At 46.7% G+C, this 23,449-nt stretch overlaps 1 protein-coding gene across 1 annotated transcript in view; it reads right to left on the bottom strand.

Moving 5' to 3' along the window:
* Positions 1-23,449, bottom strand: part of LOC124017976 (centrosomal protein of 192 kDa-like) — a 69,233-nt gene that overhangs the window by 10,894 nt on the left and 34,890 nt on the right. The window contains 13 exon segments of the mRNA XM_046333220.1: positions 1,880-2,052; positions 8,269-8,488; positions 9,260-9,365; positions 11,299-11,425; positions 11,588-11,769; positions 12,888-13,053; positions 15,063-15,089; positions 15,092-15,171; positions 15,397-15,518; positions 16,697-16,957; positions 19,486-19,665; positions 20,231-20,321; positions 20,653-20,853. Of these exon segments, the coding sequence (XP_046189176.1) occupies positions 1,880-2,052; positions 8,269-8,488; positions 9,260-9,365; positions 11,299-11,425; positions 11,588-11,769; positions 12,888-13,053; positions 15,063-15,089; positions 15,092-15,171; positions 15,397-15,518; positions 16,697-16,957; positions 19,486-19,665; positions 20,231-20,321; positions 20,653-20,853 (1,936 nt within the window).

The raw sequence follows: 23,449 nt of genomic DNA, 5'->3' as shown, positions 1-23,449 counted from the left end.
AGAGGAGGAGACACCAACAGGAGGACACCAACGGGAGGAGATCAACAGGAAGAGAGGAGGAGACACCAACGGGAGGAGATCAACAGGAAGAGAGGAGGAGACACCAACGGGAGGAGATCAACAGGAAGAGAGGAGGAGACCCCAACAGGAGGAGAGGAGGAGACCCCAACAGGAGGAGAGGAGGAGACCCCAACAGGAGGAGAGGAGGAGACCCCAACAGGAGGAGAGGAGGAGACACCAACAGGAGGAGAGGAGGAGACACCAACAGGAGGAGAGGAGGAGACACCAACAGGAGGAGATCAACAGGAGGAGAGGAGGAGACACCAACAGGAGGAGATCAACAGGAGGAGAGGAGGAGACACCAACAGGAGGAGAGGAGGAGACACCAACAGGAGGAGAGGAGGAGACACCAACAGGAGGAGAGGAGGAGACACCAACAGGAGGAGAGGAGGAGACACCAACAGGAGGAGAGGAGGAGACACCAACAGGAGGAGATCAACAGGAGGAGAGGAGACACCAACAGGAGGACACCAACAGGAGGACACCAACAGGAGGAGATCAACAGGAGGAGATCAACAGGAAGAGAGGAGGAGACACCAACAGGAGGACACCAACGGGAGGAGATCAACAGGAAGAGAGGAGGAGACCCCAACGGGAGGAGACCCCAACAGGAGGAGAGGAGGAGACCCCAACAGGAGGAGAGGAGGAGACCCCAACAGGAGGAGAGGAGGAGACCCCAACAGGAGGAGAGGAGGAGACCCCAACAGGAGGAGAGGAGGAGACCCCAACAGGAGGAGAGGAGGAGACCCCAACAGGAGGAGAGGAGGAGACCCCAACAGGAGGAGAGGGAGGAGACCCCAACAGGAGGAGAGGAGGAGACACCAACAGGAGGAGAGGAGGAGACCCCAACAGGAGGAGAGGAGGAGACCCCAACAGGAGGAGAGGAGGAGACACCAACAGGAGGAGAGGAGGAGACACCAACAGGAGGAGAGGAGGAGACATCAACAGGAGGAGATCAACAGGAGGAGAGGAGGAGACACCAACAGGAGGAGATCAATGGGAGGAGAGGAGGAGACACCAACAGGAGGACACCAACGGGAGGAGATCAACAGGAAGAGAGGAGGAGACCCCAACGGGAGGAGACCCCAACAGGAGGAGAGGAGGAGACCCCAACAGGAGGAGAGGAGGAGACCCCAACAGGAGGAGAGGAGGAGACCCCAACAGGAGGAGAGGAGGAGACCCCAACAGGAGGAGAGGAGGAGACATCAACAGGAGGAGATCAACAGGAGGAGATCAACAGGAGGAGAGGAGGAGACACCAACAGGAGGAGATCAACAGGAGGAGAGGAGGAGACACCAACAGGAGGAGATCAACAGGAAGAGAGGAGACATCAACAGGAAGAGAGGAGACATCAACAACACCATCATGTTCAAAGCCCTACAGGACATCCTATTGACCAAAGACGCACTGTTCTGGGACCAGGGGTGTGACTGGGTAAAGCTGGGTGGTCAGTAACCCCCCTAATAAAGATATGTTCTGGGGACCAGGGGTGTGACTGGGTAAAGCTGGGTGGTCAGTAACCCCCCTAATAAAGATATGTTCTGGGGACCAGGGGTGTGACTGGGTAAAGCTGGGTGGTCAGTAACCCCCCTAATAAAGATATGTTCTGGGGACCAGTGGTGTGACTGGGTAAAGCTGGGTGGTCAGTAACCCTAATAAAGATATGTTCTGGGGACCAGGGGTGTGACTGGGTAAAGCTGGGTGGTCAGTAACCCCCCTAATAAAGATATGTTCTGGGGACCAGGGGTGTGACTGGGTAAAGCTGGGTGGTCAGTAACCCTAATAAAGCCATAGGTAGGGGTAGAGATGGAGTAATCACCTGCATCTTGTGGTATGCTCCCAGGGTTCCAGAGACTCTGGGACATCTGAAGGCTGTGTAGGTGGCCCGGTACACATCCCCACTGCTGTCCACCCCCTTTACATAAGGAGGGGCGAAGGAAGACAGGTACCACCTCACCTGCTCTCCTCTGTTCTCCACCTCCACAGAGGACTCTGACGAAGGAAGAGACGGCTTTACATCAAAACACTGGAAACAGGAACATTCTCCAAGAACATACACAGCATTTTGGTATTATCTAGAGGGGAAATAGGGCTATTGACTGGCAACTGCAAACTCCAGAGATTATAGATATGTCCCAACGCTGAGATTATAGATATGTCCCAACGCTGAGATTATAGATATGTCCCAACGCTGAGATTATAGATATGTCCCATAGCCGAGATTATAGATATGTCCCATAGCCGAGATTATAGATATGTCCCATAGCCGAGATTATAGATATGTCCCATAGCCGAGATTATAGATATGTCCCATAGCCGAGTCAGATTATAGATATGTCCCATAGCCGAGTCAGATTATAGATATGTCCCATAGCCGAGTCAGATTATAGATATGTCCCATAGCCGAGTCAGATTATAGATATGTCCCATAGCCGAGTCAGATTATAGATATGTCCCATAGCCGAGTCAGATTATAGATATGTCCCATAGCCGAGTCAGATTATAGATATGTCCCATAGCCGAGTCAGATTATAGATATGTCCCATAGCCGAGTCAGATTATAGATATGTCCCATAGCCGAGTCAGATTATAGATATATGTCCCATAGCCGAGTCAGATTATAGATATATGTCCCATAGCCGAGTCAGATTATAGATATATGTCCCAACGCCGAGATTATAGATATATGTCCCAACGCCGATTCAGATTATAGATATGTCCCAACGCCGAGTCAGATATTATAGATATGTCCCAACGCCGAGTCAGATATTATAGATATGTCCCAACGCCGAGTCAGATATTATAGATATGTCCCAACGCCGAGTCAGATATTATAGATATGTCCCAACGCCGAGTCAGATATTATAGATATGTCCCAACGCCGAGTCAGATATTATAGATATGTCCCAACGCCGAGTCAGATATTATAGATATGTCCCAACGCCGAGTCAGATATTATAGATATGTCCCAACGCCGAGTCAGATATTATAGATATGTCCCAACGCCGAGTCAGATATTATAGATATGTCCCAACGCAGAGTCAGATATTATAGATATGTCCCAACGCCGAGTCAGATATTATAGATATGTCCCAACGCCGGGAGTCAGATTATAGATATGTCCCAACGCCGGGAGTCAGATTATAGATATGTCCCAACGCTGGGAGTCAGATTATAGATATGTCCCAACGCTGGGAGTCAGATTATAGATATGTCCCAATGCTGGGAGTCAGATTATAGATATGTCCCAATGCTGGGAGTCAGATTATAGATATGTCCCAATGCTGAGATTATAGATATGTCCCAAAACTGAGATTATAGATATGTCCCAATGCTGAGTAACGTTGGGAGTCAGAGATTATAGATACGTCCCAATGCTGAGATTATAGATACGTCCCAATGCTGAGATTATAGATATGTCCCAACGCTGAGTAACGCTGGGAGTCAGAGATTATAGATATGTCCCAATGCTGAGATTATAGATACGTCCCAATGCTGAGATTATAGATACGTCCCAATGCTGAGATTATAGATACGTCCCAATGCTGAGATTATAGATACGTCCCAACGCTGAGATTATAGATACGTCCCAATGCTGAGATTATAGATATGTCCCAATGCCGAGTCAGAGATTATAGGCATGTCCCAACGCTGGGAGTCAGATTATAGATATGTCCCAATGCTGGGAGTCAGATTATAGATATGTCCCAATGCTGGGAGTCAGATTATAGATATGTCCCAATGCTGAGATTATAGATATGTCCCAAAACTGAGATTATAGATATGTCCCAATGCTAAGTAACGTTGGGAGTCAGAGATTATAGATACGTCCCAATGCTGAGATTATAGATACGTCCCAATGCTGAGATTATAGATATGTCCCAACGCTGAGTAACGCTGGGAGTCAGAGATTATAGATATGTCCCAACGCTGAGTAACGCTGGGAGTCAGAGATTATAGATACGTCCCAATGCTGAGATTATAGATACGTCCCAATGCTGAGATTATAGATACGTCCCAATGCTGAGATTATAGATACGTCCCAATGCTGAGATTATAGATACGTCCCAATGCTGAGATTATAGATACGTCCCAATGCTGAGATTATAGATACGTCCCAATGCTGAGATTATAGATACGTCCCAATGCTGAGATTATAGATACGTCCCAATGCTGAGATTATAGATACGTCCCAATGCTGAGATTATAGATACGTCCCAATGCTGAGTAACGCTGGGAGTCAGAGATTATAGATATGTCCCAATGCTGAGATTATAGATACGTCCCAATGCTGAGATTATAGATACGTCCCAATGCTGAGATTATAGATACGTCCCAATGCTGAGATTATAGATACGTCCCAATGCTGAGATTATAGATACGTCCCAATGCTGAGATTATAGATACGTCCCAATGCTGAGATTATAGATGGTCCCAATGCTGAGATTATAGATACGTCCCAATGCTGAGATTATAGATATGTCCCAAAACTGAGATTATAGATATGTCCCAATGCTGAGTAACGTTGGGAGTCAGAGATTATAGATACGTCCCAATGCTGAGATTATAGATACGTCCCAATGCTGAGATTATAGATATGTCCCAACGCTGAGTAACGCTGGGAGTCAGAGATTATAGATATGTCCCAATGCTGAGATTATAGATACGTCCCAATGCTGAGATTATAGATACGTCCCAACGCTGAGATTATAGATATGTCCCAATGCTGAGATTATAGATACGTCCCAATGCTGAGATTATAGATACGTCCCAATGCTGAGATTATAGATATGTCCCAACGCCGAGTCAGAGATTATAGGCATGTCCCAACGCCGAGTCAGAGATTATAGGCATGTCCCAACGCTGGGAGTCAGATTATAGATATGTCCCAATGCTGAGATTATAGATATGTCCCAAAACTGAGATTATAGATATGTCCCAACGCTGAGTAACGCTGGGAGTCAGAGATTATAGATATGTCCCAATGCTGAGATTATAGATATGTCCCAATGCTGAGATTATAGATACGTCCCAATGCTGAGATTATAGATACGTCCCAATGCTGAGATTATAGATACGTCCCAATGCTGAGATTATAGATATGTCCCAACGCCGAGTCAGAGATTATAGGCATGTCCCAACGCTGGGAGTCAGATTATAGATATGTCCCAATGCTGGGAGTCAGATTATAGATATGTCCCAATGCTGGGAGTCAGATTATAGATATGTCCCAATGCTGAGATTATAGATATGTCCCAAAACTGAGATTATAGATATGTCCCAATGCTGAGTAACGTTGGGAGTCAGAGATTATAGATACGTCCCAATGCTGAGATTATAGATACGTCCCAATGCTGAGATTATAGATATGTCCCAACGCTGAGTAACGCTGGGAGTCAGAGATTATAGATATGTCCCAATGCTGAGATTATAGATACGTCCCAATGCTGAGATTATAGATACGTCCCAATGCTGAGATTATAGATACGTCCCAATGCTGAGATTATAGATACGTCCCAACGCTGAGATTATAGATACGTCCCAATGCTGAGATTATAGATATGTCCCAATGCCGAGTCAGAGATTATAGGCATGTCCCAACGCTGGGAGTCAGATTATAGATATGTCCCAATGCTGGGAGTCAGATTATAGATATGTCCCAATGCTGGGAGTCAGATTATAGATATGTCCCAATGCTGAGATTATAGATATGTCCCAAAACTGAGATTATAGATATGTCCCAATGCTAAGTAACGTTGGGAGTCAGAGATTATAGATACGTCCCAATGCTGAGATTATAGATACGTCCCAATGCTGAGATTATAGATATGTCCCAACGCTGAGTAACGCTGGGAGTCAGAGATTATAGATATGTCCCAACGCTGAGTAACGCTGGGAGTCAGAGATTATAGATACGTCCCAATGCTGAGATTATAGATACGTCCCAATGCTGAGATTATAGATACGTCCCAATGCTGAGATTATAGATACGTCCCAATGCTGAGATTATAGATACGTCCCAATGCTGAGATTATAGATACGTCCCAATGCTGAGATTATAGATACGTCCCAATGCTGAGATTATAGATACGTCCCAATGCTGAGATTATAGATACGTCCCAATGCTGAGATTATAGATACGTCCCAATGCTGAGTAACGCTGGGAGTCAGAGATTATAGATATGTCCCAATGCTGAGATTATAGATACGTCCCAATGCTGAGATTATAGATACGTCCCAATGCTGAGATTATAGATACGTCCCAATGCTGAGATTATAGATACGTCCCAATGCTGAGATTATAGATACGTCCCAATGCTGAGATTATAGATACGTCCCAATGCTGAGATTATAGATAGGTCCCAATGCTGAGATTATAGATACGTCCCAATGCTGAGATTATAGATATGTCCCAAAACTGAGATTATAGATATGTCCCAATGCTGAGTAACGTTGGGAGTCAGAGATTATAGATACGTCCCAATGCTGAGATTATAGATACGTCCCAATGCTGAGATTATAGATATGTCCCAACGCTGAGTAACGCTGGGAGTCAGAGATTATAGATATGTCCCAATGCTGAGATTATAGATACGTCCCAATGCTGAGATTATAGATACGTCCCAACGCTGAGATTATAGATATGTCCCAATGCTGAGATTATAGATACGTCCCAATGCTGAGATTATAGATACGTCCCAATGCTGAGATTATAGATATGTCCCAACGCCGAGTCAGAGATTATAGGCATGTCCCAACGCCGAGTCAGAGATTATAGGCATGTCCCAACGCTGGGAGTCAGATTATAGATATGTCCCAATGCTGAGATTATAGATATGTCCCAAAACTGAGATTATAGATATGTCCCAACGCTGAGTAACGCTGGGAGTCAGAGATTATAGATATGTCCCAATGCTGAGATTATAGATATGTCCCAATGCTGAGATTATAGATACGTCCCAATGCTGAGATTATAGATATGTCCCAATGCTGAGATTATAGATATGTCCCAATGCTGAGATTATAGATACGTCCCAATGCTGAGATTATAGATACGTCCCAATGCTGAGATTATAGATACGTCCCAATGCTGAGATTATAGATATGTCCCAACGCCGAGTCAGAGATTATAGGCATGTCCCAACGCTGGGAGTCAGATTATAGATATGTCCCAATGCTGGGAGTCAGATTATAGATATGTCCCAATGCTGGGAGTCAGATTATAGATATGTCCCAATGCTGAGATTATAGATATGTCCCAAAACTGAGATTATAGATATGTCCCAATGCTAAGTAACGTTGGGAGTCAGAGATTATAGATACGTCCCAATGCTGAGATTATAGATACGTCCCAATGCTGAGATTATAGATACATCCCAATGCTGAGATTATAGATACGTCCCAATGCTGAGATTATAGATACGTCCCAATGCTGAGATTATAGATACGTCCCAATGCTGAGATTATAGATACGTCCCAATGCTGAGATTATAGATACGTCCCAATGCTGAGATTATAGATATGTCCCAACGCTGAGTAACGCTGGGAGTCAGAGATTATAGATATGTCCCAACGCTGAGATTATAGATACGTCCCAACGCTGAGATTATAGATACGTCCCAACGCTGAGATTATAGATACGTCCCAACGCTGAGATTATAGATACGTCCCAACGCTGAGATTATAGATACGTCCCAACGCTGAGATTATAGATACGTCCCAACGCTGAGATTATAGATACGTCCCAACGCTGAGATTATAGATACGTCCCAACGCTGAGATTATAGATACGTCCCAACGCTGAGATTATAGATACGTCCCAACGCTGAGATTATAGATACGTCCCAACGCTGAGATTATAGATACGTCCCAACGCTGAGATTGTAGATACGTCCCAACGCTGAGATTGTAGATACGTCCCAACGCTGAGATTGTAGATACGTCCCAACGCTGAGATTGTAGATACGGCCCAACGCTGAGATTATAGATACGTCCCAATGCTGAGATTATAGATACGTCCCAATGCTGAGATTATAGATACGTCCCAATGCTGAGATTATAGATACGTCCCAATGCTGAGATTATAGATACGTCCCAATGCTGAGATTATAGATACGTCCCAATGCTGAGATTATAGATACGTCCCAATGCTGAGATTATAGATATGTCCCAACGCTGAGTAATGCTGGGAGTCACAGTGTCTCCTACCTGAGGTTTCTCCTGAGGGCGTGGCAGGAAACACGATGGTACGGTTACTGATCTCTACCGTGGCTGGAGCTGTCCTGGTCAGGGGGGGTTGGCCTGCAGGGGGCAGCATGGCGGTGGGCATGGCGCTAGCAGTCTGAGGAGGAAGGGGGGCTAGGCTCCGGTCTGCTGGGGCCGTTGATACATCCAGAGCCAGGTCCTGACGGATCTGGACCTTGATGAACTGGACAGCAGGAGGAGAGAAAATAACATCATTAAGGGGGGCCACCACATCAAGACATTGAGGGGGGCACCACATCAAGACAATGGGGGGGGGGGCACCACATCAAGACATTGAGGAGGGGTCCCCACATCAAGACATTGAGGGGGAGCACCACATCAAGACAATGGGGGCGCCACATCAAGACATTGAGGGGGGTGCCCACATCAAGACATTGAGGGGGGTGGCACCACATCAAGACATTGAGGGGTCCCCACATCAAGACATTGAGGGGGTCCCCACATCAAGACATTGAGGGGGAGCACCACATCAAGACAATGGGGGCGCCACATCAAGACATTGAGGGCGCCACATCAAGACATTGAGGGGGTGGCACCACATCAAGACATTGAGGAGGGGGTGGCACCACACAAAGACATTGAGGGGAGAGGCACCACATCAAGACATTGAGGGGAGAGGCACCACATCAAGACATTGAGGGGGGGCACCACACAAAGACATTGAGGGGGGGGCACCACATCAAGATATTGAGGGGGGCCCACCACATCAAGACATTGAGGGGGAGGGGCACCACATCAAGACATTGAGGGGGGAGGGCACCACATCAAGACATTGAGGGGGAGGGGCACCACATCAAGACATTGAGGGGGAGGGGCACCACATCAAGACATTGAGGGGGGCACCACATCAAGGCATTGAGGGGGGCCCACCACATCAAGATATTGAGGGGGGGCACCACATCAAGACGTTGAGGGCCCACATCATCATCACTACCTTCTGTTGATTGTCACACTGGACATATATTTGGCCACTCCATGGAAACATGGATGTCCTGGTTGCTAGGGACGGATTAGGACTGATGAGGATCTGGAGGTGGCACCTGGGAACAAAAACTACGGTGAAACACGCCGAGTACTACAGTCACCTGGTGAAACAGTCACCTGGTGAAACACCCCTAGTAATATAGTCACCTGGTAAAACACGCCTAGTACTACAGTCACCTGGTGAAACACGCCTAGTACTACAGTCACCTGGTGAAACACGCCTAGTACTACAGTCACCTGGTGAAACAGTCACCTGGTGAAACACCCCTAGTAATAGTCACCTGGTAAAACACCCCTAGTAATAGTCACCTGGTAAAACACCCCTAGTAATACAGTCACCTGGTAAACCACCCCTAGTAATATAGTCACCTGGTAATATAGTCTCCTGGTAAAACACCCCTAGTAACAGTCACCTGGTACTATAGTCACCTGGTAAAACACCCCTAGTAATACAGTCACCTGGTAAAACACCCCTAGTAATACAGTCACCTGGTAAAACACCCCTAGTAATACAGTCACCTGGTAAAACACCCCTAGTAATATAGTCACCTGGTAATATAGTCACCTGGTAAAACACCCCTAGTAATACAGTCACCTGGTACTATAGTCACCTGGTAAAACACCCCTAGTAATATAGTCACCTGGTAAAACACCCCTAGTAATACAGTCACCTGGTAAAACACCCCTAGTAATATAGTCACCTGGTACTATAGTCACCTGGTAAAACACCCCTAGTAATATAGTCACCTGGTAAAACACCCCTAGTAATACAGTCACCTGGTAAAACACCCCTAGTAATACAGTCACCTGGTAATATAGTCACCTGGTAAAACACCCCTAGTAATATAGTCACCTGATAAAACACCCCTAGTAATATAGTCACCTGGTACTATAGTCACCTGGTAAAACACCCCTAGTAATATAGTCACCTGGTAAAACACCCCTAGTAATATAGTCACCTGGTAAAACACCCCTAGTAATACAGTCACCTGGTAAAACACCCCTAGTAATACAGTCACCTGGTAATATAGTCACCTGGTAAAACACCCCTAGTAATATAGTCACCTGGTAAAACACCCCTAGTAATATAGTCACCTGGTAAAACACCCCTAGTACTATAGTCACCTGGTAAAACACCCCTAGTAATATAGTCACCTGGTAAAACACCCCATGTAATATAGTCACCTGGTACTATAGTCACCTGGTAAAACACCCCAAGTAATATAGTCACCTGATAAAACACCCCTAGTAATAGTCACCTGGTAATATAGTCACCTGTGTGTGTGTGTGTGTGTGTGTGTGTGTGTGTGTGTGTGTGTGTGTGTGTGTGTGTGTGTGTGTGTGTGTGTGTGTGTGTGTGTGTGTGTACATACTGTGGTTCTATAACTCCATGTTGAGGGGTAACAGTGAGACAGTGGGCTGGCCAGGACAACTCAAAGCTGTGTGTGTGTGTGTGTGTGTGTGTGTGTGTGTGTGTGTGTGTGTGTGTGTGTGTGTGTGTGTGTGTGTGTGTGTGTGTACATACTGTGGTTCTATAACTCCATGTTGAGGGGTAACAGTGAGACAGTGGGCTGGCCAGGACAACTCAAAGCTGTGTGTGTGTGTGTGTGTGTGTGTGTGTGTGTGTGTGTGTGTGTGTGTGTGTGTGTGTGTGTGTGTGTGTGTGTGTGCATACTGTGGTTCTATGACTCCATGTTGAGGGGTAACAGTGAGACAGTGGGCTGGCCAGGACAACTCAAAGCTGTGTGTGTGTGTGTGTGTGTGTGTGTGTGTGTGTGTGTGTGTGTGTGTGTGTGTGTGTGTGTGTGTGTGTGTGTGTGTGTGTGTGTGTGTGTACATACTGTGGTTCTATGACTCCATGTTGAGGGGTAACAGTGAGACAGTGGGCTGGCCAGGACAACTCAAAGCTGTGTGTGTGTGTGTGTGTGTGTGTGTGTGTGTGTGTGTGTGTGTGTGTGTGTGTGTGTGTGTGTGTGTGTGTGTGCATACTGTGGTTCTATGACTCCATGTTGAGGGGTAACAGTGAGACAGTGGGCTGGCCAGGACAACTCAAAGCTCAGCTCTCTGGATGATGAGTGGTTCTGGATCAGGACATGTCTGGTGTTGGAGGCTCCGTCTGGACAACACACATTATAAACCAAAGGAAAGGGTTTAATTATATTCTATTAAAAACTACAAAAAAAACAGTTTTATGAACAGAAAATGTTCTGTCCTGAGAGACCTTGCTCAGGCTGCAAAGAGCACAGTTAGTCTCAAACAGTGACATGATAATACTCACTGATAGTGGGAGAGGTGAGGACCAGCTGTTCAGGCTGGAGGCTCCAGGAGTCCCTGTGGTCCCCTGGTTCTGTCCCCGTCCCAGAGGCCTCTGTCCTGGGTAACGCGGGGCCTTGAGGACCCTTCACAGGCAGTACATCCAGAGACACGTTGCTGATGTGACGGTCTGAGTTCCCAAAACCACTACAACATGATAAGACAATGTTATATAACCATTAACACCATAATGTTAGTATAACACCCCTACTACAACATTATATAACCATTAATACCCTAATACGTTATATAACCATTAACACCACTACTACAACATTATATAACCATTAACACCCCTACTACAACATTATATAACCATTAACACCCCTACTACAACATTATATAACCATTAACACCACTACTACAACATTATATAACCATTAACACCACCACTACAACATTATATAACCATTAACACCACCACTACTACAACATTATATAACCATTAACACCACCACAACAGTATATAACCATTAACACCACCACTACAACATTATATAACCATTAACACCACTACTACAACATTATATAACCATTAACACCCCTAATACATTATATAACCATTAACACCACCACTACAACATTATATAACCATTAACACCCCTACTACAACATTATATAACCATTAACACCACCACTACAACATTATATAACCATTAACACCCTACTACAACATTATATAACCATTAACACCACTACTACAACATTATATAACCATTAACACCACTACTACAACATTATATAACCATTAACACCCCTACTACAACATTATATAACCATTAACACCCCTACTACAACATTATATAACCATTAACACCACTACTACAACATTATATAACCATTAACACCACTACTACAACATTATATAACCATTAACACCACCACTACAACATTATATAACCATTAACACCCCTACTACAACATTATATAACCATTAACACCCCTACTACAACATAATATAACCATTAACACCACTACTACAACATAATATAACCATTAACACCACTACTATAACATTATATAACCATTAACACCACCACTACTACAACATTATATAACCATTAACACCACCACAACAGTATATAACCATTAACACCACTAATACAACATTATATAACCATTAACACCACCAATACAACGTTATACCATTAACAGCCTGTATGTTCTAAGCAGAGCGAAACACTCTAGAAACCAAATGAGGTGTGAGATGAAAACATTCGTATGATTACGTTCTTTCCTAAAGGTATGATATTCAGTCCCAGTACCTGTCAGCCTCCGAGCCTCTCCTGGTGACAGCTAGGGGGGGCTGGACATGGAGGTCAGCCCTTCCAGAGTCCAAGGTCTCTGTGCTGCCCAGCACTGACAACACCACCTTACTCAGGTTCCCATAGAACAACTGGGCCTGGTTGGGGCTCTGGGGCAGGTCGTAGGCTGGAGACAACAGCATGGGAAACCATGAGCTAAACATACTGAGTCAAGTCAACACATATTATATATATATAATATATATTATATAAACACACACACACACACACACACACACACACACACACACACACACACACACACACACACACACACACACACACACACACACACACACACACACACACACACACACACGTCAGAAGTGTACATACACCTTAGCCAAATACATTTAAACCCAGTTTTTCCATAATTCCTGACATTTAATCCTAGTAAAAATCCCTGTCTTAGGTCAGTTAGGATCACCACTATTTTAAGAATGTGAAATGTCAGAAAAATGGTAGAGAGAATGATTTATTTCAGCTTTTATTTCTTTCACCACATTCCCAGTGGGTCAGAAGTTTACATACACTCAATTAGTATTTGGTAGCATTTCCTTTAAATTGTTTAACTTGGGTCAAACGTTTCAGGTAGCCTTCCACAAGCTTCCCACAATAAGTTGGGTGATTTTTGCTCCATTCCTCCTGACAGAGCTGGTGTAACAGTCAGGTTTGTAGGCCTCCTTGCTCGCACACGCTTTTTCAGTTCTGCCAACAAATATTCTATCCGATTGAGGTCAGGGCTTTGTGATGGCCACTCCAATACCTTGATTTTGTTGTCCTTAAGCCATTTTGCCACAACTTTGGAAGTCTGCTTGGGGTCATTGTCCATTTGAAAGACCAAGCTTTAACTTCCTGACTGATGTCTTGAGCTGTTGTTTCAATAAATACACATTTTACTTCTCATGATGCCATCTATTTTGTAAAGTGCACCAGTCCCTCCTGCAGAAAAGCACCCCCACAACATGATGCTGCCACCCCCGTGCTTCACAGTTGGGATGGTGTTCTTCGGCTTGCTAGCCTCCCCCTTTTTCCAAAAACATATCGATGGTCATTATGGCCAAACAGTTCTATTTTTGTTTCATCAGACCAGAGGACATTTCTCCAAAACGTATGATCTTTGTCCCCATGTGCAGTTACAAACCGTAGTCTGGCTTTTTTATGGTGGTTTTGGAGCAGTGGCTTCTTCCTTGATGAGCGGCCTTTCAGGTTATGTTGATATAGGACTTGTTTTACTGTGGATATAGATACTTTTGTACCAATTTCTTCCAGCATCTTCACAAGGTCCTTTGCTGTTGTTCTGAGATCGATTTGCACTTTTCGCACCAAATTACGTTCATCTCTACTATTGTTTGTACAGATGATCGTGGTACCTTCAGGCTTTTGGAAATTGATCCCAAGGATGAACCAGACTTGTGTTGGTCCCTCAAAATTCTGGTCTTGGCTGATTTCTTCTGATTTTCCCATGATGTCAAGCAAAGAGGCACAGAGTTTGAAGGTAGGCCTTTAAATACAACCACAGATGCACCTCCAATTGACTCAAATGTTAATTAGCCTATCAGAAGCTTCTAAAGCCATGACATCATTTCCTGGAATTTTCCAAGCTGTTTAAAGGCACAGTAATCTTAGTGTATGTAAACGTCTGACCCACTGGAATTGTGATAAGTGAAATAATCTGTCTGTAAACAATTGTAGGGAAAATGACTTGTGTCCTGCACAAACTAGATGTCCTAACTGACTTGCCAAAACTATTGTTTGTTCACAATAAATTTGTGGAGTGGTTGAAAAATGAGTTAATGGCGCTAATTTAAGTATGTAAACTTCCGACTTCAACTGTGTGTGTGTGTGTGTGTGTGTGTGTGTGTGTGTGTGTGTGTGTGTGTGTGTGTGTGTGTGTGTGTGTGTGTGTGTGTGTGTGTGTGTGTGTGTGTGTGTGTGTGTGTGTGTGTGTGTGTGTGTGTGTGTGTGTGTGTGTGTGTGTATGTATATATATATAAACATTTCCATAACAAACAAGTTTTTGCAAATAATTATGAATAACAAGTTGTCCAGAGTAGGAAATCCTCCACCGAAGCTCCCAGCTCCTATTGCATCAAAGCAACATTATCCCACCTCTGTTCTAGAAAGACCCCTTACCCTCCAGGACTTGTTCCTCCCCAGGAACCTCTCGTTGAAGTTGAGTCCTTTCAGCAGACTGTTCTCTGACAGAATCTTCCTGCCTGCATCAGGCTTCGACAGCAGCAACCTGGGGGACAGGAGATGGAGGTGAAATCAGTCTCCTTACAGTGTTGTAAATCAAACTAGAGGGCCTGGACAACAAAACAAAAACAGACAGTAGTGGACCAAACGGTTCTGTCTGACAGCCCGGATCAACCTCCTCAAAGCCTCTAATGCTATTGCTTCACAAGATGGCTGTTTAAAAGTCAGGTTAATGACAGCCCATGTAAGAAACAGAGGGACAAGTCCTCACCTCCTGAACTGTTGTCGTGAGACCTCGTCTCCACAGAAGAGACAGACTGTGGCCAGGACGGCATTAGCTGACTGACACAGAGTCTGCTCTCTCTGGGTCACCTTCATCAGAACCGTGATCACCTGGAGAAAGAACCGGTTCAAACCAACGATTAATGATAGAAACATCTCTCCAGTTAGGTAGTCCAGTTCACACCAACTATTAATGATAGAAACATCTCTCCATCTCTCCAGTCAGGTAGTCCAGTTCACACCAACTATTAATGATAGAAACATCTCTCCATCTCTCCAGTCAGGTAGTCCAGATCACACCAACTATTAATGATAGAAACATCTCTCCAGTCTGGTAGTCCAGTTCACACCAACTATTAATGATAGAAACATCTCTCCATCTCTCCAGTCAGGTAGTCCAGATCACACCAACTATTAATGATAGAAACATCTCCATCTCTCCAGTCAGGTAGTCCAGTTCACACCAACTATTAATGATAGAAACATCTCTCCATCTCTCCAGTCAGGTAGTCCAGATCACACCAACTATTAATGATAGAAACATCTCTCCAGTCAGGTAGTCCAGATCACACCAACTATTAATGATAGAAACATCTCTCCTGTCAGGTAGTCCAGATCACACCAACTATTAATGATAGAAACATCTCTCCATCTCTCCAGTCAGGTAGTCCAGTTCACACCAACTATTAATGATAGAAACATCTCTCCATCTCTCCAGTCAGGTAGTCCAGATCACACCAACTATTAATGATAGAAACATCTCTCCAGTCAGGTAGTCCAGATCACACCAACTATTAATGATAGAAACATCTCTCTCTCCAGTCAGGTAGTCCAGATCACACCAACTATTAATGATAGAAACATCTCTCCATCTCTCCAGTCAGGTAGTCCAGATCACACCAACTATTAATGATAGAAACATCTCTCCAGTCAGGTAGTCCAGATCACACCAACTATTAATGATAGAAACATCTCTCCATCTCTCCAGTCAGGTAGTCCAGATCACACCAACTATTAATGATAGAAACATCTCTCCATCTCTCCTGTCAGGTAGTCCACTTCACACCAACTATTAATGATAGAAACATCTCTCCAGTCAGGTAGTCCAGTTCACACCAACTATTAATGATAGAAACATCTCCATCTCTCCAGTCAAGTCCAGTTCACACCAACTCCATCTCTCCAGTCAGGTAGTCCAGTTCACACCAACTATTAATGATAGAAACATGGAAGGAAGTCCAGATCAAACCAGAACCTCCTTTCTGACCACAACAAGTCATGTGACCTACCTCCTGTGTCCTCTCCTTCAGGACGAACTGAGACGGAGAGAGGCTGATGTCCGAGGAGTCCATGACAGAGCGTGTGTGTAGGTCAGAGTAGAGAACAGCCTTAATGAAGGCAGCCCTGCACCCAGTGTTTCTCACACAGACACACAGCTTGGAGACCTGGCCTGCTGCCACCCCCATTAGCATAGCCACGTAGCCATCTGAACGCTTCCTGTGGTCTTCCAGAATAATGTTACTGGTCCCTCCATAGCCTGATAGGGGGATCTGGGGGGGGCGAGAGAGAGACAGAGGGCTGTTTGTATATCTCTATTAATATGTGAGGCATATAGCCAGACTCACACAACCCATACGCCAGACTCACACAACCCATACGCCAGACTCACACAACCCATAGGCCAGACTCACACAACCCATACGCCAGACTCACACAACCCATACGCCAGACTCACACAACCCATACGCCGCCACAGACTCACACAACCCATACGTCGCCACAGACTCACAACCCATACGTCGCCACAGACTCACAACCCATACGTCGCCACAGACTCACAACCCATACGTCGCCACAGACTCACAACCCATACGTCGCCACAGACTCACAACCCATACGTCGCCACAGACTCACAACCCACACGTCATCACAGACTCATTGTGAAGTCTGAAAACATTAGACAAAGGGACATTACACTTTAAAAAGTGTAATGTCCCTTTAAGATCAGAAACCACCACTGAAAACCAGTCACTTCAATAAGTAGCTAGATCCTCGGAACCCGTAGATTTTCACGTTTCTGTTGTTGGCCTTGCACTACAAACCGGACTCACATAACCACGTCATCATCAAGCCTTTGATTCGTGGAATCAGGAGTGTAGTGCTAAGGCAACAACTACGGCCCAGGATGAAGAAACATTGGTCTATAGGATGGTTAGGGTAGAGTGGGCCAGACAGTAAACCAGGATGGTTAGGGTAGAGTGGGCCAGACAGTAAACAAGGATGGTTAGGGTAGAGAGGGCCAGACAGTAAACCAGGATGGTTAGGGTAGAGAGGGCCTCACAATAAACCAGGAAGGTTAGGGTAGAGAGGGCCTCACAGTAAACCAGGATGGTTAGGGTAGAGAGGGCCCAGGATGGTTAGGGTAGAGAGGGCCTCACAGTGAACCAGGATGGTTAGGGTAGAGAGGGTTCACAGTAAACCAGGATGGTTAGGGTAGAGAGGGCCTCACAGTAAACCAGGATGGTTAGGGTAGAGAGGGCCCAGGATGGTTAGGGTAGAGAGGGTTCACAGTAAACCAGGATGGTTAGGGTAGAGAGGGCCTCACAGTAAACCAGGATGGTTAGGGTAGAGAGGGCCCAGGATGGTTAGGGTAGAGAGGGCCTCACAGTAAACCAGGATAGTTAGGGTAGAGAGGGCCTCATAGTGAACCAGGATGGTTAGGGTAGAGAGGGCCTCACAGTAAACCAGGATGGTTAGGGTAGAGAGGGCTCAGGATGGTTAGGGTAGAGAGGGCTCAGGATGGTTAGGGTAGAGAGGGCTCAGGATGGTTAGGGTAGAGAGGGCCCAGGATGGTTAGGGTAGAGAGGGCCTCACAGTAAACCAGGATGGTTAGGGTAGAGAGGGCCTCACAGTAAACCAGGATAGTTAGGGTAGAGAGGGCCTCACAGTAAACCAGGATGGTTAGGGTAGAGAGGGCCAGACAGTAAACCAGGATGGTTAGGGTAGAGAGGGCCCAGGATGGTTAGGGTAGAGAGGGCCCAGGATAGTTAGGGTAGAGAGGGCCAGACAGTAAACCAGGATAGTTAGGGTAGAGAGGGCCCAGGATGGTTAGGGTAGAGAGGGCCCAGGATGGTTAGGGTAGAGAGGGCCCAGGATGGTTAGGGTAGAGAGGGCCCAGGATAGTTAGGGTAGAGAGGGCCCAGGATAGTTAGGGTAGAGAGGGCCCAGGATAGTTAGGGTAGAGAGGGCCCAGGATAGTTAGGGTAGAGAGGGCCCAGGATAGTTAGGGTAGAGAGGGCCCAGGATAGTTAGGGTAGAGAGGGCCCAGGATAGTTAGGGAGGGCCTAGAGGGGGTAGAGAGGCCCAGGATAGTTAGGGTAGAGAGGGCCCAGGATAGTTAGGGTAGAGAGGGCCCAGGATAGTTAGGGTAGAGAGGGCCAGACAGTAAACCAGGATGGTTAGGGTAGAGAGGGCCCAGGATGGTTAGGGTAGAGAGGGCCCAGGATGGTTAGGGTAGAGAGGGCCCAGGATGGTTAGGGTAGAGAGGGCCCAGGATGGTTAGGGTAGAGAGGGCCCAGGATGGTTAGGGTAGAGAGGGCCCAGGATGGTTAGGGTAGAGAGGGCCCAGGATGGTTAGGGTAGAGAGGGCCCAGGATGGTTAGGGTAGAGAGGGCCCAGGATGGTTAGGGTAGAGAGGGCCCAGGATGGTTAGGGTAGAGAGGGCCTCACAGTAAACCAGGATGGTTAGGGTAGAGAGGGCCTCACAGTAAACCAGGATGGTTAGGGTAGAGAGGGCCTCACAGTAAACCATGATGGTTAGGGTAGAGAGGGCCAGACAGTAAACCAGGATAGTTAGGGTAGAGAGGGTCAGACAGTAAACCAGGATGGTTAGGGTAGAGAGGGCCTCACAGTAAACCAGGATGGTTTGGGTAGAGAGGGCCCAGGATGGTTAGGGTAGAGAGGGCCTCACAGTAAACCAGGATGGTTAGGGTAGAGAGGGCCAGACAGTAAACCAGGATAGTTAGGGTAGAGAGGGCCAGACAGTAAACCAGGATAGTTAGGGTAGAGAGGGCCTCACAGTGAACTTGATGCCAGGCTGTGAGGGCCGTACTCCAGACTGTTTGATCTCCAGCTTGGACAGGGTGCAGGCCACCCGGGTTGGGGCAAACAGCAGGTGGACAACAACATCCTCCCTGGGCCGGATAGACAGCTCTCTGTGTCGGGTCAACCTCTCCTCCTGTCCAAAACTACTCTGGAGCTGGGAGAGAGATATTACATTAATAGAGGAGAGAGAGACACAGGAGACACACAGATGGAGACACACAGATGGAGAGAGAGAGACACACAGATGGAGAGAGAGAGAGACACCACAGGAGTCTCCAGGCAGAGCTGTGGTGATTGGTATCTGAAGAGTAGCTGGAGAGGGTTAAGGAGCCGTCTGACACAGAGCTGTGGTGATTGGTATCTGAAGAGTAGCTGGAGAGGGTTAAGGAGCCGTCTGACACAGAGCTGTGGTGATTGGTATCTGAAGAGTAGCTGGAGGGGGTTAAGGAGCCGTCTGACACAGAGCTGTGGTGATTGGTATCTGAAGAGTAGCTGGAGAGGGTTAAGGAGCAGTCTGACACAGAGCTGCTGTGATTGGTATCTGAAGAGTAGCTGGAGAGGGTTAAGGAGCAGTCTGACACAGAGCTGTTGTGATTGGTATCTGAAGAGTAGCTGGAGAGGGTTAAGGAGCAGTCTGACACAGAGCTGTTGTGATTGGTATCTGAAGAGTAGCTGGAGGCCACATGGAGCTGGACAAGTCAAGGAGGTTTGGTTCTTACCTGGAAACAGCTGTGGTCTTGTCCTCGGATCAGTAGACGCAGGTGATGTGTTGTGTTGGGGGAGTTATTACGAAGAACCAGCTTCTGTTGTCTGTACAGGTAGAAGACCACATTCAGAGCTCTAACACCACCACAACACCGTCAAAATATATTCAACCTTTATTTAATTAGGCAAGACAGTTAAGAACAAATTCTTATTTACAACGACGGCCAAACCCGAACAACGCTGGGCCAATTGTGCGCCGCCCTATGGGACTCCCAATCACAGCCGGGTATGATACAGCCTGGAATCGAACCAGGGACTGTAGTGACGCCTCTTGCAGTGAGATGCAGTGCCTTAGACCGCTGCGCCACTCGGGAGCAACTATGTAGGGATGAATCATTATGCCTAACATGGAAGAGTAGCGTAAAATGTCCCTTACACAGCCCTGCCCAGCGTGACCCCTCCCCAGGCCACAAACTGCTTGTTGGAGAGGATGGGGGGCACCTCACTGTGGGGCAGCATGCCCAGGGCAGAGACAGGACCAGGGGCAGCAGGGTTCACCCCCTCCTCTGGTACCACCTGTCCCTTCAGAACCACCTCATACTGAGGACCAGACGGCAGCACCAGGATGGTCAGAACACTGGAGGGTCAAGCACAGAGAAACATCAGAACAGGAAGTATCATGGAAACACAAGGACACAGAACAACCACCCAGGGAGAAGGCTGCCGGGACAAGGATCTTAGAGCAACAGATAGATTACACAGATAGAGTTGTACTTCAGAGTTTAATCTGAGTAATGTCATGAGGACACAGAACAACCACACAGGGAGAAGGCTGCCGGGACAAGGATCCTAGAGCAACAGATAGATTACACACTTTTCCGGTTTTCCGGTTCCGGTTGGAGCGAGTGGTCGCATCTGCACGTCGCTCCAACGGGTAGTATAACTTTTTCATTATATTTCATTATATCACAACGGTTTGATTTGTCTTATCTTAGCAATTTCTTCTCAGCTAGCTACATAGCCGTCTTTGTATCAAAGATAATTGCGTAATTATCGTATTTCGCCGTCCTAACGTAGTCTTCACTAGCCAGCTAGCTAACGTCCACTGATTAGCTGCACTGGAGAAACTATTACTATTACACTCAACTGAACGACTTGATTAGTTTAGTGTTAGCTACCTACATAGCTGTCTTTGCTGTCTTCGTATCATCGTATCATCGTATCCAAGATAATTGTGTTGTTTAGGTTTAGAGTGTGTAGTCTTAGAGTGATTAACTTAATTTACCGAGGTTAGCTAGCCAGCTATTTGTCGTCCTTAACGTAGGTGACTCTGCTAGCTAGCCAACTCTGCTAGCTAGCCAACAGCTAGCCAACGCTAGCCAACGTCTTCTGTATAGAACTCAACTACCCGGTCGCATTCACAGGTTGTATCACTTTTTCACTTCATTTCATTACAGTACAACGGTTTGATTTGTTTGATCGTAGCTAGCTACTTAGCTAGCTACATAGCCGTCTTTGTATCAAAGATAATTGGGTAGTCTAGAGCGATTTTCTAGGTTCGCTAGCCATCTATTGTCGTTCTTTTAACGCAACGTAACGTAAACAACACTGCTAGCTAGCCTGCTAGCCCCGAATAGCAACACTGCAGAAACTATTACACTCAACGGAACGACTTGATTAGTGTAGTGTCAACAACGCACCCACTGCCAGCTGGCCTACTTCAGCAGTACTGTATCATTTTAATCATTTTAGTCAATAAGATTCTTGCTACGTAGCTTAACTTTCTGAACATTCGAGACGTGTAGTCCACTTGTCATTCCAATCTCCTTTGCATTAGCGTAGCCTCTTCTGTAGCCTGTCAACTATGTGTCTGTTTATCCCTGTTCTCTCCTCTCTGCACAGACCATACAAACGCTCCACACCGCGTGGCCGCGGCCACCCTACTCTGGTGGTCCCAGCGCGCACGACCCACGTGGAGTTCCAGGTCTCCGGTAGCCTCTGAAACTGCCAATCTGCGGTCAACAAGGCAGAGTTCATCTCAGCCTATGCCTCCCTCCAGTCCCTCGACTTCTTGGCACTGACGGAAACATGGATCACCACAGACAACACTGCTACTCCTACTGCTCTCTCTTCGTCCGCCCACGTGTTCTCGCACACCCCGAGAGCGTCTGGTCAGCGGGGTGGTGGCACCGGGATCCTCATCTCTCCCAAGTGGTCATTCTCTCTTTCTCCCCTTACCCATCTGTCTATCGCCTCCTTTGAATTCCATGCTGTCACAGTTACTAGCCCTTTCAAGCTTAACATCCTTATCATTTATCGCCCTCCAGGTTCCCTCGGAGAGTTCATCAATGAGCTTGATGCCTTGATAAGCTCCTTTCCTGAGGACGGCTCACCTCTCACAGTTCTGGGCGACTTTAACCTCCCCACGTCTACCTTTGACTCTTTCCTCTCTGCCTCCTTCTTTCCACTCCTCTCCTCTTTTGACCTCACCCTCTCACCTTCCCCCTACTCACAAGGCAGGCAATACGCTCGACCTCATCTTTACTAGATGCTGTTCTTCCACTAACCTCACTGCAACTCCCCTCCAAGTCTCCGACCACTGCCTTGTATCCTTTTCCCTCTCGCTCTCATCCAACACCTCCCACACTGCCCCTACTCGGATGGTATCGCGCCGTCCCAACCTTCGCTCTCTCTCCCCCGCTACTCTCTCCTCTTCCATCCTATCATCTCTTCCCTCCGCTCAAACCTTCTCCCACCTATCTCCTGATTCTGCCTCCTCAACCCTCCTCCCCTCCCTCTCTGCATCCCTTGACTCTCTATGTCCCCTATCCTCCAGGCCGGCTCGGTCCTCCCCTCCCGCTCCGTGGCTCGATGACTCATTGCGAGCTCACAGAACAGGGCTCCGGGCAGCCGAGCGGAAATGGAGGAAAACTCGCCTCCCCTGCGGACCTGGCATCCTTTCACTCCCTCCTCTCTACATTTTCCTCCTCTGTCTCTGCTGCTAAAGCCACTTTCTACCACGCTAAATTTCAAGCATCTGCCTCTAACCCTAGGAAGCTCTTTGCCACCTTCTCCTCCCTCCTGAATCCTCCGCCCCCTCCCCCCTCCTCCCTCTCTGCAGATGACTTCGTCAACCATTTTGAAAAGAAGGTCAACGACATCCGATCCTCGTTTGCTAAGTCAAACGACACCGCTGGTTCTGCTCACACTGCCCTACCCTGTGCTCTGACCTC

This window comes from Oncorhynchus gorbuscha, unplaced genomic scaffold, assembly GCF_021184085.1.
Source record: "Oncorhynchus gorbuscha isolate QuinsamMale2020 ecotype Even-year unplaced genomic scaffold, OgorEven_v1.0 Un_scaffold_360, whole genome shotgun sequence".
Lineage (NCBI taxonomy): Eukaryota > Metazoa > Chordata > Actinopteri > Salmoniformes > Salmonidae > Oncorhynchus > Oncorhynchus gorbuscha.
This window is presented reverse-complemented; position numbering and strand designations above follow the sequence as displayed.